The 18,408-nt window shown below is 54.9% G+C and overlaps 1 protein-coding gene across 4 annotated transcripts; it reads left to right on the top strand.

Moving 5' to 3' along the window:
• Positions 1 to 623: 623 nt before the first annotated feature.
• LOC149521732 (ficolin-2-like) lies at positions 624 to 16,874 on the top strand. 4 transcript variants are annotated; one of them, XM_089772907.1, is made up of 10 exons: positions 624 to 1,270; positions 2,559 to 2,672; positions 3,327 to 3,380; positions 4,645 to 4,680; positions 5,493 to 5,531; positions 6,355 to 6,390; positions 7,422 to 7,549; positions 8,524 to 8,653; positions 8,872 to 9,006; positions 16,164 to 16,874. In XM_089772907.1, exons 1-10 carry the CDS (start codon positions 1,189 to 1,191, stop codon positions 16,409 to 16,411), a joined length of 1,002 nt encoding a protein of 333 aa, XP_089629033.1. In that variant the 5' UTR covers positions 624 to 1,188; the 3' UTR covers positions 16,412 to 16,874. The 4 variants fall into 4 exon arrangements, with proteins under 4 accessions (XP_089629033.1, XP_089629031.1, XP_089629032.1 ...); XM_089772905.1 differs by having other exon boundaries at positions 5,484 to 5,531; XM_089772906.1 differs by lacking the exon at positions 5,493 to 5,531 and adding an exon at positions 3,643 to 3,678 and having other exon boundaries at positions 4,645 to 4,686.
• The last annotated feature ends 1,534 nt before the right edge of the window (positions 16,875 to 18,408 follow it).

Genomic DNA, 18,408 nt, shown 5'->3' with positions numbered 1-18,408 from the left:
GCGCTGGTGCCACGTACAAACCACAACAGCCCAGTGGGAAGTGTCCTCGCGCTTCCCCAGCACAAAGAGAGGGACCATCAGACCAGCAGCTGCCTCCCGCTGCGCAGACTGGAATCCCGCAGACACGCCTGCACCGAAGCAAAGGCACCACGGCAGTGATCTGCCATCTGGAGCCTCCGCCAGGCTGCAGTCCCTGAATGCCCCACGTGCGTATGGAAAAAGCAGCTGTGCTGTATCGGCAGATACAGCCTGGGCATGCGCCATTGGCCTTGACTGTTTCTCTGACACGGGCACACGTAGCACTGCCGGCACTGGGGCACCAGCTCCTTCCTCCCCTCCCCGCTCCATTTCTCGTGGCCGGCCAGGCTGTAAGGGCTGGGGGCAGCGAGGGCTGGAGGCTGGAGCCAGACCCATGCGGATGGGAAATCAGGCGCACGTTGTGAACGGTGAGCGGGGTCAGCCCTGGAGCCATTGGCCAAGGGAGGGGCCGACTCCCCGCCACCGACTGTGGTACCGCGACGACTGGCTGCTCCTCGGCAAGATCTGCTCTGGGGTCATTCTGGGGCGCGCTGGGGCCTGTGAGGCACAGGGGGGCAGACCAGAGGGGCACAGTGGTCCCTTGGTCTTGGAGCCCATCCACCCGCTGCTGTCGGCGCCTGGGGGCGAGCACCGCACGGAGCACAGCGGGGCCCGTGTGACACGAGGCCTCCCGTGGCTACTGCCCCACCACTAAGAATCGAGCAGGTGGCTAGTCAATGCGCCCAACCCTGCTCCCCGGGAGGTCAGCGGGGGGCTTGGGCTGGGCGCAGTGGGTCAGACCGGGCTCCTTCCTGGGCGCCCTCTTTCAGTCTGTCAGCAGACACAGTCCCCTGCACCAACACTGGGAGCAACGATTCCGCCCGGCTCCGTCCAGTAACGTCCCTGGGGCAGCAGTGGCTGCTGCTCCCGTCCCGGCCACGTCCTGCCAGGCCACGGCGTCAGCTGCCGCTGTGACCGCTGGAGCTGCAAGCGCTCAGTGGGACCGGCTGGAATGTGGGGCGTGGGAAGGAGGCGCTGGGATGGGCCAGGCAGCTCTTCCCTGGCCCCAGGCTCCCTCCTCCCTGCACATAAAAGGCTCCTGGCTAGCAGGGAGAGGAGAAGGTGGGAAGAAGGCGAGTGCAGCGGCCACTGCAGAGACCAGCCCCAGCCATGGGGAGAGCTGCCCGGAAATGGCTCGTCCCGCTGCTCTGTCTAGCAGTAACGGTCTGTCAGGCTCAGGACACCTGCCCAGGTGAGGGACAGACAATCCCTGTTCACAGCTGCATTTCAGCCTCTGCTCCCTGCCCAGCTGGGCCCTGCAGAACTGGGAACTGGGCAGCAGTTCTGTGGTGCTTTGCCTGCTCGCGGTGCCATGTAACAGCTTCTTTGTACAAAACTACTTGGTACAATCTAACCTGTGTGGCAGAAGTGCACAGCACAGACTGGAGGGGTGCAAAAAACAGGCGCGGTTTTTGCAGATTATTTGGTGCAAATCTCTTTTTCTCCAGTAAGAGTCCTCAAAATTGGATTGCACCTCCTGTACCTCATCTTCATTTCCAAAATTCTAGCCTCTCTGTGTTGTAGCTGGGCTGTCTGTCTAAAGCTCCCAGCTCCTTTGTATCTTGGACCTAAATCATTTGAACATAGTGACTGACAGCCCCATGCAGTCTGCTAAGCCAAAGGCTAGAAAATGAAATGTCAGTCCTTAAATCCTTGTTTCATTAAAATAAACATGGCCGCCGCACTGTGCCGACAATCAGACCCCGATCGGTCAGCTGGGAAAACCTTTGCCGACCGATCCCTTATGCTTCGAGAAACGAGGCTTACAGCATAGGTGGCAAAGGCTTCCTCAGCCGACCAATCCGTGTCTAGACTACCGCGCTTTGCTGGAAGAGCTGATCGTCGGCACAGGGCGGCGGCCATACTTACTTTAATTAAGAGGGGATTATTTAAATCCCCTCTTCTTTGCCGATGCTGGGTAAACTAGTTTACATGGCTCCGTCAACGGACCCATGTGGTCTACACACCCTGTGTAATCCTATGACCTTATGGAGGATTTAGTCGAACGTGTGCAGACCTCATCCAGGCAAACTCTCTTTGAAGGGAAAGGGAGCCCTGCTGAATTAGGGTTGAATTCTGGTGTTGCAATCTCTGCTCCTGCTTTCTCATTTCATTTCCTTCAACTCATGGTCATGTGGAAAATCATTCTCTATGTACAATCTATGGCAGAATGCGCTAGGTTAGGAGGCAGTTTCTATATCACAGAAAATATTAATCCCTCCACATTTTGCTTGCCTCAAGTATTTCCAGTGTCCCTGTATTTCTCCACTGATGTGCAGGAATGAGCCAACGTGCGGTATCAGAGCATTGACACAAATGCGTAACTGGCGGGAATGGTGGGTTTATTGCTCATGGAGGAAAGAAAAGGCAGCAACTATCCAGGCTTTTGTTTGCTGGGTTTCTCCCTCTGGGTTTCTGCAGAACGTTTCTGATCCAGAGAACCGAACAACCACTGATTACGGGTTCGTTTCTTTCCCCAGAGGTGAGCTTAGTGGGCCTCAACGGTACCGAGAAAGCCTCCTTTCTCCAAGGCTGCAGAGGAATTCCAGGCACTGTGGGGCCCAGAGGAGACCCAGGAGCTCCAGGAGTAAGAGGTGTGTTCCCGGCACTGAAGGGAGTAAGTCGTGGATGGTGCTGATGTAAATGGGAATTATTGTTGCGTTGTGTACAGACATGGCAAGGCGCCCACATGCTGTGGTGGGCGATCGACGTTTCAGAATAACCAGTTTCTGAAAGATTCTCCATTCCCTTCGGAGGGTCTGACTGGCAACCAAGCCCCCTGGTTCTTTCCTCATCTCTGTCACTGCTTTGCTGTATGACCTTAGTCAAGTCACTTCCTTTGAGCCTCATTGTTCTCCTCTGTACAATGGGAATAACTATCCTTTGCTTCCCAGCGGTTTTGAGAGGCTCGTTTCAATGCTCTGAGAACTTTGCATGAAGGACTAGAGAAGAGTACAACGTGATTAGTATCACGAGCCATGGCACGTTGAATGGGTGCATGTAAGCATGATTGTTTATCAGCTTTGATTCCCACACTACAGCATGATGTGCTTGTCCCACTGACTTCAATGGCCTTCCATGCAAACATCCCTGCTAGGGGATCCTGACGTGAGAGCAGGTGCCAGGGGGCCGGATGCAGATACGTTGTTTGAATTTCGACATGGATGGGTCATTGCAATTTGAGCCCAGGGGGCAGGGGGATTCACACACTCAGTAATCAGGATTCAGTCAGTTTTCTGTGTTTGCAGGAGAACAGGGAAGCCAGGGGATCCCTGGAAAAGTGGGACAAACCGGCTCAAAAGGTAAAGTAAAAAGGGCAAAAGAGCTTTGTTTTCCTATTATGTGACCTAAAAAGAGGAAATTTGTTTTGAATAAAATATTTAATTAGCGCTCTTTATCAAACACCAGTGCGTATAATATCTGGGCTCCAAAGCCACCCTGGCTTCCCTTCCCTCTATTTGACATCAAAGGGTTTATTATTCCACCACAACTTCTGTTCTGCTCCACAGCCGAGATCGGGGAATCTCTGACCAGCCTTTCCTGTTTTATCTTTTGTTCAACCAGGAGAAAGAGGTGCTGCTGGCCCCCCTGGACTGACAGGTGAGAGTCCTGCGATGGTTCTTCTCGCTGCGGAGCCAGGCACCCTGTGGTGGTGTTCACGGTGACAGAGGACTTGAGACCTACAGTCTCCCTGCGCTGTTTCGTTGGACTCTTTTCCCTTCCAGCTTCTTGAAAGCAAAAGCTGAAATGGAATCGGTGCCAGTTGAACAAGATGTGTCCTCGTGTCTTTCCCTAATTGTCAAATAAAAAAAAGCGGTCTTCCAGAATGAAGAGTTGGAACATTTCAAAACGGTGAATGAAATATTAGCTGGAAAATTGTCACCGAGCTCCAATTACAATGTCCAATATGTCACAACGTCCTTCGCAGGCACAGGAAATAGGTCCCACTGCAGAGTAGTAGACAAAGCCTAAGCCTGTTTCAGTTCAGCCAGTGCAGAAGACGAGATGAACGCAGTACTGCCAACCCCAGATGATTGAATATCTTGTTCAAAAGCTTCAGAGGGGGAGCCGAGGGAGCCCGTAACAGGAAAAACTTCAATAGTCTGGCAGCACCTTAAAGATTAACAAAACCTGTAGATGGGATCACGAGCTTTCGTGGGCACAGCCCACTTCTTCAGATGACCAGAGTGTTGGAAGTCCAGATCCAAGAATAAATAAGGGAAGGTGGGAAGGAGGGAGAAGGAAAAAAAATGGAGGGGAGGAAGAAAATAGAGACAGCGAGTAGATAAGCTACAGAGGGATAGCTGAGTTATTCTGTCACAGGAAAGACTTAAAAAACAGCCCCCAAAAAGGGGCTACTAGACTATTCGTTCTTTAAATCATGATGTTATGGACAAATAATATTCTTGGTGTTCTTTTCATTTGCTTTCTCCATTTTCAGTGTCCATCTTTGATAATATTTGATAATAAAGGGTTTATTATTCCAACACAACTTCTGTTCTGCTCCACAACCAAAATCGGGGAATCTCTGACCAGCCTTTCCTATTTTATCTTTTGTTCGTCCAGGAGAAAGAGGTGCTGCTGGCCCCCCTGGACTGAAAGGTGAGAGTCCTGCCATGGTTCTTCTCCTCTGTGTCTCCCTTGAACAGCCCAATGACAATGAAAATGATGTTCTGAAATGGACATTTGGAAACATTTTTCTGCTTTGCTGAAAGTTTCTGACAAAACATATTTTGTTGAGTAAAATATTAGCTGGAAAATTTTCCCCGGTTCTAATTATAATCTCTGATGCTCTATGTCATAAGGTCCCATGCAGTCATGGGAAATAGGCCCAAAATGCAGTGTAGACATAGCCAAAGCCTATTTCAGTTCCGCCAGTGCAGAAGGAAAGATACATGCATGTTGCCAAGCCCTAATAACTGACTATCTTGAGTCAGATTCACAAAAAATCAGGGGACTGCTCTTAGAATCATGATATTATGGACAGATAATAGACTTGGTTTTCTTTTGATTTGCTTTCTGTTTACAGTGTTTAGGTTCTACCAGGGTCACATTTTTAAGCATCCTCCACAGCCTCAAGGGCTAGAAAACAGCTTTTCCTTTAAGAACGAAGGCTGTAATGATCTCAGACCCATATGGTCCCAGCATGTCGGGCTTTCAGGAAAACAATAATTATCATGAAACTCGTGACAAAACCGTATGAGTCGGCAACACTGTAAATGCATCACCTGAGGCCCACAAAACCAACATTAACAGATTGCTCAGAGTGTAAGGGGTGCATGGCTTTCTCCTAGCCCCGTGCACAATTACACCCACGGGATTGCTGTGGTGAGAGGTTGAATTATGCAGGTGGCATCTAGGCAAAACACGGATTTTACACTGAGTTCTATTTTTAGGAAGTAAAGGAGTCTCAGGAGATCCTGGACCCGATGGAATACCCGGTGAGACCCTCTGCACTCTCCCTTGTACTGTGCGCATCATTGCAGTTTCATTTCTTCAGCACTAACGTCTAGTGGCTTGAGGAGCTCTCGTCTTGGCTAGTTATCACGTCACAGTATCAAGCTCACTGATTGTTCTGTGAGATTTGGGCTTTACAAAGGGAGAAATAGCCCTGCCTGCAGAAACAGGTGCCATCCATGTTTTGTAACATCCAAACCAACGCTAGGCAGAGCACCCTCGGTGTTAAAGAGAACAGCTGAAATGTAGGTGAAATCTTTAGATCTGGATGTGTATCCTGGAGAAGGTTACTGTCTCCTACCTCCCTTGTATTTCCAATGTACTGAGACTATGAATCACAAGAAATGGATTGTATTTAGATGTCCGGTTAAAGGAACTACCTTTTATTTATCAGGACTTTAATGGATATTCTCCCATTGACACTTGGATTTTTTTAAATATATTGAATCAAATTCACAGCTAGCGTAATCATATGCAACTCCCCTGACTTTTTCTTTGCAATCATTGCTCCTGTGAACTGAACAGTAATTAATTTAGTTTATTAAGGACCAATCTTTAGCTATGCAAAAGGAGCCTTATGAAAAGATTACAAAATAGTGTTGGCTATATAATGCGAGCCGTATTGATGGCTCAGGTTAGAAGACTCAGAGCCCAGATGTGTGTGATTCCATTTCCACTTGTTTTTTATTTATAAGCCTTTTCAGCATAACTACTACTTCGCTATCCCGGCAGTCACTGTAGCCAACTGCATAGTTTAGAAGACAAAAGATAATTTTCTGGATACATTTAACTTTCCATTGTGTTTCTTTTCATGTCCAGCGGAGGCAGACATCTATAAAATGCAGTGTCAGAAAGGTGAGAATTTCTTATGACCCTAAATGTTGTCTCATTCCATCCAGAGAAGTGAACATGAAAACGCATTGGCACCAAACAAATTGAAAAAAACCCACATCTCTGCTTGACCCATTTTCTTCTTCTCAGGCGATCAGCAAAAGGATTTCGGTCTATAAAAATGAGTGCGGTTATAGTTAAGAAGTGGCTTGTGAATTAATGTGGAGACATGTCTCAAATGATCCGTGCACTGGCAAACTGTTTCTTGAGTATTCCTGGGAGGATCTGACATTCTTTGGAGGAAAACGGTCACCCGAGTGACATGATAACTTGAAGCCCTTCTGGCTCAAACATGGATTTCAAATGGCTGTACGGGCATTTGCAGTTTAACTCCTTGTGCACATTTCAATTCCCATGAGTTTTCAAGGTGTTCTCACAAGGAACATGTCGGGTTGGGCACATGTTGTGTCTGCAGGGAGCAGGAAAAGTCTAGCTATGTACATATGCTGCTGCTCTGCTGGTTCTCCAACGCTGGAACACAGAGAGACCACAATCTACTTCACAGGACACACACTACGCAGTTCCCATACACTGCTCCGCCCCTGGGCGCATGGCGCATGCACAGCCCTGCCCCCCGGTGCACCTTACATCTGCAGTTGGGTGCACGGTGCTTGATTGCAGCTCTAAGGGGCGCCATGCAGACACACAGCATCCCTTGCAGCTGCTATCAGGTGCCTCCCATAGGTTGGTGCCCTGGGCAGCTCCCCGGTTATCCCCCCCTTAATCCAGCCCTGGGAGGAGAGGAAAAGCTACTTTTCCGATTAGACTAGAGGGCTGTGCCTGCAGTTTGCTTCGCTCGCCAACCCCTCTCCCTGGAGGCTTTGGCAGCCAAAGAACCTGATGAGGTCATTCTGTTCCACGCAGGAAAACTTTTTTATATTTAGAGAGATGATTCTGCAATTGATTTGGCCCTCAGTGCGCCGAAAGAAGCCGTTGAATCCTGCTCCGAGCAGAGTCAAACAACCAATTACAAATTGCAATTCCTTTTCACCCAGGAGCAAAGAGCTGCCAGGAGCTGTTAGCCAGAGGGAACCACATGAGCGGCTGGTACACCATCTACACCCATGACTGTCACGCCATGACCGTGCTGTGTGACATGGACACGGATGGTGGAGGATGGATTGTAAGAACACCGCATAATGAAGCTCACTGGATATTTTTTCTTGAACAACCACCAATTTCCAGGCCCGGGATGGGAGGTGCCCTTAGCCAGGGGGCTGTAGCTCGGAGAAAAGCACGAGGGCACAGACTCTGATGCTGTGATCTCACCCCACTTAGCTGAGCAAAACCACGGACACTCTGCGGGCCCTGCTAACCCCCCAACCCTCCCCAAAGTCTCCAGACACCTGGGCAGTGGGCACAAGGGGTTTCATGGAGGGAGCCTGGAGCCTTAGAACCAAAAGACCCCGTCTGAGGGGACATTTGTCACTGGTACGACACAGGTCCCCGGATTCCCCCTTCTGGCTGTTCTCTGCCCGGCTCCCGGAGCCTCCTCAATAGGGGCTGGAACCAGGATTCCTGCTTCCTTCCACGCTAGTCACAGGCCAGCGGCATCGGCTGCTGCATCGCTCTGGCAGCTTGTGCCTGAGTGGAGAGAGCGTTCTAGGGAGCCGAGGCGACAAAGGGTTTGACCCCTGTATATACGTCCCACTGACACTCTGCTGTGCCTGTGACTGTCCCAGGAGAGCCTCAGGAATCTGATGAAGATCAGGGCCCCATGGTGGCGGGGGCTGGGCAAAGACAGACCGAGAGACAGTCCCTGTCCTCAAGAGCTCACAGTCTCTGCAGACAGGGCAGGCAGAGGGGTGACAGAGGGCCGAGGCCGTGGGACTTACCCAAATGGCAGAACTGGGTGTAGAACCGAGTCCTGATTGCCAGGCCAGGGCTGTACACTTTGGAGCACGTGACCCTTTGTTGCTGCCAAGCTACACTGTGATCCTCCGGACAAGCCCTCTGCGCTAGTCCCCTCAGGCTGAACTGGAGCTGACACTGTCCGTCTCCCCAACGCTTTGCTGCCTCGGGGTTTCCAGTCTCACGCTCTGTGTGGGAGGGTGACAAAGAGGGGTTTCCAGCTAAGAGTCTCCCGTTGCCCTGCAGGTGTTCCAGAGACGGGCGGACGGCTCCGTGGATTTTTACCGGGACTGGAAGTCGTACAAGACGGGATTCGGCAGCCAGCTGTCAGAATTCTGGCTGGGGAACGACAACATCCACCTGCTGACGTCCCAAGGTAAAGACATCAGTGATGCTTCCTTTCCCTAACATCCCCCCACGCAGTCACAAGAATCAGTGGGTGAAATTTTGTGATGCATGTGAGGCAGGCGATCAAACGAGATGGCCATAATGGTGTCTACAAAGTGGGGCCTGGATTGAGCTTCAAGCCTTGAGTGGCTATAAAAACCATCCATAACAGTAATAAATAAGTTTGCTGTAAACTGTTCTCTCAAGGACGCCAGGAGCTGCGTGTTGATCTCAGAGATTTTGACGACAACAATCGATATGCCAAGTTTGCGTCATTCATAATTGCAGGCGAGTCTGGCAACTATATGCTGATGGTTGGATCCTTTCTAGGAGGCACAGCAGGTAGGTTCCAGGAGGGTCCTTTATGGCGGGTGGCAGATGGAAACGTGGAAAGCCAAAGGGACGCAGGATACTTGGTGGCAGAAGCAAATGGCAATGTGCCGGGTGGAAGTGATGTCTCTCAGGAAACACCAGTTATTCTGCTGCTGAGCTAGCGTAGGAGACACACCGGATCTAGGGACAACAACATGTATCGCGTAATATCAGCCCCCGGCCTAGTGAAAGCAGCTGTGCAGAGGTGGGCACAGCTACTGCTGGTTACTTTCCTAAACTGGATCTTAATGCCCCCGAGAAACGGTTGGATTAAACAGAGTAGTGGCACCAGAGGTGGTACACGTCACTGAGTGGGTGGAAAGGTCCCATTTCGTGCCCACTGCAGCCGGACTCCCAAATTCCGAACCAGAGAGTGTCTGTAGCATACAGAGTCTGCTGCGCATCACTGCGGGATTGCTGAGTTACTCCTAGAAAGGGGCAGCAAAGGCCATAGGAAGAGGGGCGTTAAACGCATTAGCAGCAAGAGAAAGATGAAGGCAAGGCAGAGCCTCACACGCGTAGCACTCCTGGGGGCGGAGCCACGCTCCCGAGGCCCGGGGTGCACGAATGGCTCGGGCCGGCTCTGCTCAACACACTGTTAACAAAGGGGAAGGAGAGCAAGCGCAAATGTATGGGAGGGGGGAGGAGGAGGAGGAGTTATAATATTCAGATAAATTAGATCTAATTAAGTCAGCAGGAGCCAGAGAAACAAATGTTAAGGCACAAAGGAAACATGTCTGCACTAGGAAACTATTTCAAACTTAGTAAATTTGACTTCGTAACTCCTGGTGTAATAAATTCAAACTACAGTGTTCACAATATGCAGAAGCCTTGAAATCAGTCCAGTGTAGGCCAGGGCGTAAACAGCGAGCTGAACCAATCTTAGAATCCTCAATCATTGCGGAGAAAACTCCTGGAGGATGAGCGAGGTATCAGAAAACCGGAGAAGGGTGAACATGGCACCTATCTCCGAAAAGGGGAACAAACGGGATCCCGGACCTGTGGACCAGACAGCCTAATTTCGATATCTGGAAAGAGACTTGAATTAGGAAACAATCAATTGTTAAGCACCCAGATTAATTAACAATAACCACCATGCATGTCTCATGGAAAAGGGCATATGTAGTGCCCATCAATGAAATGGGAAGTAAGGAGAACCCAGAGAATTTCAGACCAGTCAGCTTCACTTCTGTGCCAGGAAAGATAATGGAGCTGTGACGGGGCAGGCACAGGGTCCGCGCCGCCCCGCACTGAGACGGGGAGTCCGGGAACAGGAGTCCCGGCCGAGACGACCGTCGGCCCGCCGCGTTCCCCGGCGCCGGGCGATGACGTCACCGGAGGCGACGGGGAGAGCGCGGGGAGGGGCGGGGCCTGGAGTCACGGGACCACGCCGGCCCCGGCGTCCGCAGGGGAGCGGGCCATTCAAAGGGCACCGGACCATGGACCGGCGGAGAAGAGTGCTGGAGGCAGGACGGAGGAACGGGGTCTGTGGGGAGACCCTGGGGAGGAGACGCGGTACTCGCGGCGGCTGAAGCCTCACCCGCGACAGGGACTCCGGGTGAGTCTATCCCCTTGCTGGGGGTGTGACGGCGCGTTGGGGGTTCCCCGTCTCCTGCACCCCGAAATGGCACAAACAGACTGCACCAGCCAGTGGAATTGAGGGTGGTTTATTGCTCCTCCAGCACAGCGCAGCACAGATGTAACTGGTTACAGGAACTGGGCTAGGATGCCTCAGGCCCCCTTGAGATGGGGGAGACTGGGCCCCTAAACTCCAGCCTCTTCCCCTAGGCTCTCCTCCATGCCCTCCGACAGCCAGCAACCAACTCCCAAACTTCCAGCCCTGCCCCCCAGCCAAGGCAGCATTCCACCTTCCTTTGTTCCTCTCCATGGGGGGTGTCTGGCCACTGGTTTGCATAGTGACTCATCCTGTTTTGCTGGGTCGTGGTCCCCACGACAGCCAGTGGGGGTTCCCCCAGAGCCAGCAGCATAGAAACCAGCCAGGTACCCCCACTACGTCACAGTTCTCCCCCCTCCGAGAGCGAACTGAGCAGGGTCACTCCGCTCGTGACCTAGGGAAGTTCGGGTCCTCTGCGTGGGAACCCGCCCTGGGGACATGGGTGCTCCCCTTGACTCGGGCCGGCCATGGCGAGGCCCCACATGAATTGGCTTCCCTCTGTCCACTCGCCGCCCCGCTCCAGGGCGACTGGCACAGGCCTGTCCTCGGGGGTCACACCCACCCTTCCGCTGGCCTTGATCTCTGGCCGGGGTCTCTCGGGCCGGGGCCATGAGCCCAGTGAGCCTTCTCTGGACAGCCAGGGCGGCTTCCACCCCCGATGCTCCATCCAGGGAGGACTTCCCCTCCCATAACTCTCTCAGCAAGCCCAGAGGGTCCTCTATCTGGGGTAGAGACCCCCAAGCCGCTTTCCTACTGTCTTGGGCCTTCCCGCCCCTCTGGCAGGAGTCACAGGACCGGCAGTACCGCTGCACGGCTGTAAAGATTCCCGGCCAATAGAAGTGCTGGAGCAGCTTCAGCCGGGTGCTCCGGATCCCCCGGTGGCCCCCAACGGGGGAATCGTGGGCCAAATACAGCAGCTTGAGGCGATACTTTCGGGGGACGACCAGCTGCCGCTCTACCCTCCATGCCCTCGCCTTCCTGGGGGGGAGCCACTCACGGAACAGGAGCCCACGCTCCCGCAGGAATCTCTCCTGGCCACCTCTCCCCCGGGGCTGAGCTGCATGGAGGCCAGCCTGGTCCCTCAGCCTCTGCAAGGAGGGGTCTGCCTGCACCTCAGCCTGGAATTCAGCTGCTGAGGCAGGGATCGGGACCTGTCCCCCACCTCTGCCTAGGTCCGGAGTCCCAGCCTGGCTGGACCCCGTGTCCACTGGGATGGGACCCTGAGGATGCTGCCAGGAGTCCTTCCCTGGACCCACGTTGTCAGCCCCCCGCTGGCTCTGGCTCCAGGTAGTGACTAGAGCCCGCTGGGATTCATGGGGCCACTCCTCTAGGTCATTCCCCATCAGCACCTCGGTGGGCAAGTGCGGGTGCACCCCCACTTCCTTGAGGCCCTCCTTGGCCCCCCATTTCAGATGCACCCTGGCTACAGGCACCTTAAACGGGGACCCGTCTATGCCCTTCAGGGTCAGCTGCGCGTGGGGTAGTATCCGCTCCGGGGCCACTATGTCGGATCGGGCCAGAGTCACCTCCGCCCCCGTGTCCCAGAAGCCCGTCACCTTCCTACCATCCACTTCCAGGGGTATGAGGCACTCGCTCCGCAGGGGCCGTCCTGCCCCCACCCGGTACACGGAGAAATCCTCCTCCTGAGAATCAGACCTCCCAGGGGAGGTGCACTGAGCCTCCTTCCCCTCTCTCTGAGCTGAGGTTTGCCTGCCAGCCCCTGCCTCTGGGGCAGCCTGCCCTTCCTCCCGCCCCAGCCAGTTAACCCTGGAAAGTCCCCGGTCCTGGGACCTGGTGCACTGAGCCCTCTTGTGGCCTTTTTGCCCACAGCGATGGCAAGTTAGGCTTTGGGCTGTCTCTGTCCAGGCCCTGGCTGGTTCTCTGGGGCACAGACGACCTGTTCCTTGGTCTCGCCCCGTAGTTGACTCCCTCCGTCGCTCAGCCGAGATCCGGTCTCTGCGCGGTTCCCTCTCTCTCCGGGACTCCCGTTCACACCCGGACCGGCTCTCCGTGAACTCATCCGCCAGTCTCCCGGCCTCCTGGGGGTTCTCTGGTCTCCGGTCCTTGAGCCACAGCCTCAGTTTGGGTGGGCACGCTTCATAGAACTGCTCCATCATGACCAGCTTGAGCAGCTCCTCTGCGGTCTGGGCTCCGACTCCCGAGACCCACTTGCGGCAGTATTGCGCCAGGCGGGAGGCCAGGTCCACATAGGTCTCCCGTGGCCCTTTCTGTACCCCCCGGAACTTCTTCCTGTACATCTCGGGGGTCAGCCCGAACTTGTGCAGCAGGGCCTCCTTGACTCGGTTGTAATCCCCTGGCTGTAGGTCCTCCAGCTGACTGAGCACTCCGGCCGCCTCCTGGCTCAGTGCGGGGACGAGCTCCTGCAGCCAGTCAGCTGGGGGAACCCGTTGCAGTCCACAGGCCCTCTCAAAGGAGCTGAGGAACCCGTCTATGTCGCCCATGTCCTTCAATTGGGCCACCACGAGCCTCTCCAAGCGCCTGGCAGTCTTGGGACCCTGGGGCCCATCCGCACTTGGCGCAGCCGGTGCCCCGCCGGTTCTCCGCTCTGCCATGGCCAGCTCATGCTGTCGCTGCCTCTCTCGATCTTGGCGCTCCTTCTCTCGATCTTGGCGCTCCCTCTCTCGGTCCTGGCGGTCCTTCTCTCGGTCCTGTACTTCCAATTCCCGGATCCGCAGCTGGATCTCCAGCCGCCGCAGCTCCGCTGGGCTGGCCCCTGCCCTAGATGGGCTGCAGCTTGCAGGCCTCCCGGGAGACGCTGTCTCATCTCTCCGGTGGGTTCCAGCGCTCCTCCCCCTCTCTGAGCCTGACACACTCTCAGGGGGGGTCTGGCTGCTTCCCCTGGGGACAAGATCCTGGCCCTGTGGCTGGTCGTTCTCTTCTAGCTGAGCAATCAGCTGGGCCTTGGTTGCTTTCCGCACAGGCAAGCCCCTCTCTCTGCACAGCCCCACCAGCTCTGCCTTCAAGAGTCGGGCGTAGGCCATCTGCCCGCTGGGCCCCTCGGTGCAGACTCACCAGTCTAGTGCTGCAGCGCCCCACGATTCCCAGGAACCGCTTCGCTCTGTCTCCAGCACGCCTGGCTCCAGGGCTCTTGCTTCTACTGCGCCTTGTCGCTTGCCGCTGGAAGCTCCATCCACGGGGTGCAGTGCATCCCACTTCTGACACCAGTGTGACGGCGCGTTGGGGGTTCCCCGTCTCCTGCACCCCGAAATGGCACAAACAGACTGCACCAGCCAGTGGAATTGAGGGTGGTTTATTGCTCCTCCAGCACAGCGCAGCACAGATGTAACTGGTTACAGGAACTGGGCTAGGATGCCTCAGGCCCCCTTGAGATGGGGGAGACTGGGCCCCTAAACTCCAGCCCCTTCCCCTAGGCTCTCCTCCATGCCCTCCGACAGCCAGCAACCAACTCCCAAACTTCCAGCCCTGCCCCCCAGCCAAGGCAGCATTCCACCTTCCTTTGTTCCTCTCCATGGGGGGTGTCTGGCCACTGGTTTGCATAGTGACTCATCCTGTTTTGCTGGGTCGTGGTCCCCACGACAGCCAGTGGGGGTTACCCCAGAGCCAGCAGCATAGAAACCAGCCAGGTACCCCCACTACGTCACAGGGGGGAACGCGCCGAACAACCGGCCGGGAAGAAGTGACCCAGGGCGGGGCCGTGGTCCCCGCGAGTGGAGGGTTTGGGGGAACGTAACCCCCTCCACTGACTAGGGACTAGCGTCCCCGTCTTAGGGCCCTGGGTCGGGGCTCGGAGTGAGGGAGGGCCCGAGCCCCCTTCCCGGCGTCTGCGAGCCAGTGCGGGCTCCGGCATCCCACACGGTCGGCCGGGAGCTACGATCGGTCAGAGGGCCAAGAGTCCGATCAGCTAGGAAGGACGAGGGTCACCCGAACTCGGGGTGACCACCAGGGCACAGGGTTACAGGAGCAAATAATTAATCAATCATTTTGCAAAGATCTAGAAGATAACAAGGTGATAAGTAACAGCATGGATTTGTCAGGGACGAATCATGTCAAATCAATCTGATCGCTTTCCTTGGCAAGATGACAAACCGTGGGAAAGGGGAGAAGGAGCTGACGTGGTATATCTAGATATCCGTAAAGCGATTGTTACAGTCTCACATGACCTCTCGACTATCAAACTAGGAAAATGCAATCTAGCTACAGCTCCTATAAGGTGGGTGCATCGCTGGCTGGGCAGCCAGTCTCAGAAAGCATTATCGATGGTTCCTGTCATGCTGCAAGGACACAGTGATATGCGATGGGACTGGTTCTGGTCAATATCTTCATCCAGGGTTTAGGCCCTGGCACAGAGAGTACACCTACGAGGGTTACAGACTATCCCAAGCTGGGAGAGGCTGCACATGCTTTGGAGAATAGGATTGTATTTCAAAATGATCCGGACAACCCGAAGAAATAGTCTGAGGTCAATAGAATCAACTTCAGTGAGGACAAATCCACTGCAGTCCACTGAGGGAGGAACAGTCCGTTGCACACACATAAGTGGGAAGTGTCCCTCCAGGAACGAGTGCTGAGGAAAAGGGGAAGCAGTAGATGTGATATCCTTTGATTCGATAAAATCCCACATGCCGTTTGGAATAAGCCCGGGGGGAAGGGCGGTTGCTCCTGATGATCATTCTGCAAGGGACATCCCTGCCTAAAGGTCACAAGGAAGAGAGAGAACATGCCTGTATCCTGGTGGGAAGCTGCTTGCTGCCTATGGGCTCTTCTCCCTTCGGGCTGCAGGAGCCAGCTCATCATGGGACCACACGTCACAACCGCTTCCCAAGATTTCCTGTTGGGCAGGGTCAATTCCAGATTCCTTCCCAGCTCGCTTGCCCGCGTCTCTGCAGTGACGCGTGGGATGCCCTGTTGTTTTGGCTCCCTGTGATAGCTGCCCATGTCTTCGTTTGGGCCGCTGTCACTGGGCGCTCGGGTCATTTCCCCTTCATTAGGGCTGAGGAAAGTGCCCTCTGAAGAGCTTCTGTGTGGGTGACTTTACCCTGACATTGGTGGAGTCAGTGTAGGTGGGATATGTTTAACCCTTTCTCCTGAGGAGCACAAATTCTCCATGGCTCCCCCCAGCCCTTGCGAGTACTAGGAACGCAGTCTTGGCACACCAGCATTTTGGCCTTAATGGCAGCTCCATACTCTGATAGTCTGTCTGCTAATTGAAGAGTTTTCTGCCCGGTCTTGTGTGGAGATGCTCTCAGAACTAGGCCTGGTGAAAAATATTCCCCACTGGAAGTAGAACTGCCGTCTCACTCCTGACCCCGGGGAGATTGCTGCTGTCTGCTGCCATGAGAAATTTAGCAACTCCCTGCAGGATTGCCAGACTGTCTGTGGCAACTCAACTGTAAACGTGAAAAAAAGAGATTCTCTCGCCTGGCTTGTCATTGAACAAACACATAATAGAGAAATCCAATTGTTTCCGCAGGGGATTCCTTCACCGAACACAGTGGCATGATGTTTACAACCCAGGACCGTGACAATGACAAGGCTTCGGGAAACTGCGCTGTAACCTTTAAGGGGGCCTGGTGGTACACGGGTTGTCACCACTCCAACCTGAATGGGTTATACCTGAAAGGGGACCATGAAAGTTATGCTGATGGGATGAACTGGTATTCAGGGAAAGGGTTCCATTACTCCTACAAGATGTCTGAGATGAAAATTAGGCCTGTGTAACCGATCAGGGAGTTAGTTACCATGATTATACTTAGCTCTTCTATAGCAATAATAGGCTTGTGATAATAACCATTTATCTGGAGATGACACTACAGACCTTCTCTTTAGGCGCCAGCCCGTGGGCACATGTGGCTCGTCTTTGCTTTTGGGGTTGTTGGTTTCCAATTTTAGGAGATTTTTTAACAATTCCTCTCCTTGCTAGAAAGTATCAGAAGATGCTATTTTCTTTTCTCATTTCCCAAAAATGTAGCTTTCTATAAAGAAAAAAATATGGTCATTATCACGTCAATATTTTCAGCGATTGCTCAATAAAATATTTTATGATTTATTCCCTGCCAAGCAATACATGGCGATGTCAGTGATAATTCACGGAAATGTCCCGGTGCTTTTAAAACTCTGTTTGCCCACAGAAAATCTCTCAGTTTGCAAACTGCCGGCCAGGGCTGTCTCGGCCCTGTCTCCTTTCCCGGCCGGCTCTCTGCTGTCTGGTGATTCCATTCCTGGCAGCTCCTAGCACTGCCACGCCCTTCTTCCCGGGCTGCGCCACTCGGTACCCGCAGATGCTGCATCCGCCCCGGGAACCTTCCCCTGGGTGGATAAAGCAAAGGCGGCTGGAGGGTTCCCCGTTTCACATTGGTTTGTGCCCACAAGACTGGTCTGGTCAGCAGCAGTGTCCTGGCTGGGGAAGGGGCCAGTCTGACCATGTGGTGCCAAGGAGCGCGCAGAGCAATCTCAGGCCAGGCCGAGACTAGAAAGTCCCAGGGCTGAGCCCGAGCCTGCAGGGCCTTGTGGGGCAGGACTGGCCGCCCCTCCCTCGCCCGGGGCTCTGGTGCCCGGGGAAGGTCGAACGGTCACAAGGCCCACGCCCAAATCCCTCCCACTCCACGTGCCCGTAGCCGGGGGACAAGCCCAGGGGCCCGGATCAGCTTTCAATTCGTCCTTGCTGCTGCGCCGCCTGCTCGGCTCCCGTCTTTCCCCACGGCCCCGGCCGAGCCCAGGCCCTGCCCTCTGCTCCCGCCGGCCCAGGCCCCGCACCAACCACAGTCTGCACCCGCTGTGGCAGCAGAGCCGGCGTCCGCGCCGCGGGCAGGCACCGGGGGGGGGCCCTCTGGCCGAATGGAGGCCCTGCCATTGGTGGCCCCTCACCGGAGCCCCCTCTTGGGAGCCCCCCTCTCTGGGCCAGTTCAAATGTGGGCAGTGGGGCTCGGAGCACGGCTCTCCCTGGGGAGACAGCAGGACCCGAGCCAGGGCCTGAGCCTGCCCCAGCTACAGCCCTGCCACGGCCATCTCCCCCTCCGGCTCGGCACCTGGGCACCTTCGCTACGGCCCCTCGGTCCCTGGCAAGGGGCCGTCTCAGGGCGGAAGCGCTTGCCTGGGCTGTGATTGGTCTCACGCCGGGCTGGGAAATGGCGGCCCGTGGGCCGAATACAACTTGGCAACCACCCGATGGGCCGAGGCCCTGTGGGAGCTCGCTGCCTGGCCCGCCCTATCCCTGCATACCCCCACAAGCTGGGGAGAGCAGAGGTTTTGTGCGCTGCCCTGCCCCCAACGCAATCTCCAGCTCCCACACCGACCCGTGCGAGCTGCCAGTTAGCATGACGGGCAGCATGAGACACCCCCCACATCCCTCCGGCTCACAGCACTCAGAGACCCACATGGCCCCACAGCCCACCACCCTGAGTGGCATGCTGGAGGGACCCACTGGGCTACACGCTGAGAGCCCCCTAGCTAGGCACCTCCAAGCCAGAGCCTGCCTCTTGCACCCCACGCCGTCCCTCCTCCAACCCTCTGCCCCCCCACCCTTCTGCCCCGGTAACCTAGCCCTCTGCTCCCCCATCCCACCCAGACCCTCACCCCACGTTACAGCCCCATCCTGCACCCACATTCCCTCCAAGACCCCAGCCATGTGCCCCCGTCACCTCCCCCAAGCTCCCTTCTGCACCCAAACCCCATCTCCAACCCCGCTCCTCTTCCATTAATAGCATGGAAGGGAGGGG

This window comes from Pelodiscus sinensis, chromosome 23 (genome assembly GCF_052426305.1).
Source record: "Pelodiscus sinensis isolate ZL-2025 chromosome 23, ASM5242630v1, whole genome shotgun sequence".
NCBI lineage: Eukaryota > Metazoa > Chordata > Testudines > Trionychidae > Pelodiscus > Pelodiscus sinensis.
The sequence above is the reverse complement of the archived record's forward strand: the minus strand, read 5'-3'. Positions and strand labels throughout refer to the sequence as shown.

What these genes read in the sequence shown, in the direction of transcription:
- LOC149521732 (XM_089772905.1), top strand. Translation starts at nt 1,189, where the DNA reads ATGGGGAGAGCTGCCCGGAAATGGCTCGTCCCGCTGCTCTGTCTAGCA. An exon ending in GGCTCAGGACACCTGCCCAG is followed by an intron (nt 1,271 to 2,558) that starts GTGAGGGACAGA and finishes TTCTTTCCCCAG; the next exon opens with AGGTGAGCTTAGTGGGCCTC. An exon ending in AGGAGCTCCAGGAGTAAGAG is followed by an intron (nt 2,673 to 3,326) that starts GTGTGTTCCCGG and finishes CTGTGTTTGCAG; the next exon opens with GAGAACAGGGAAGCCAGGGG.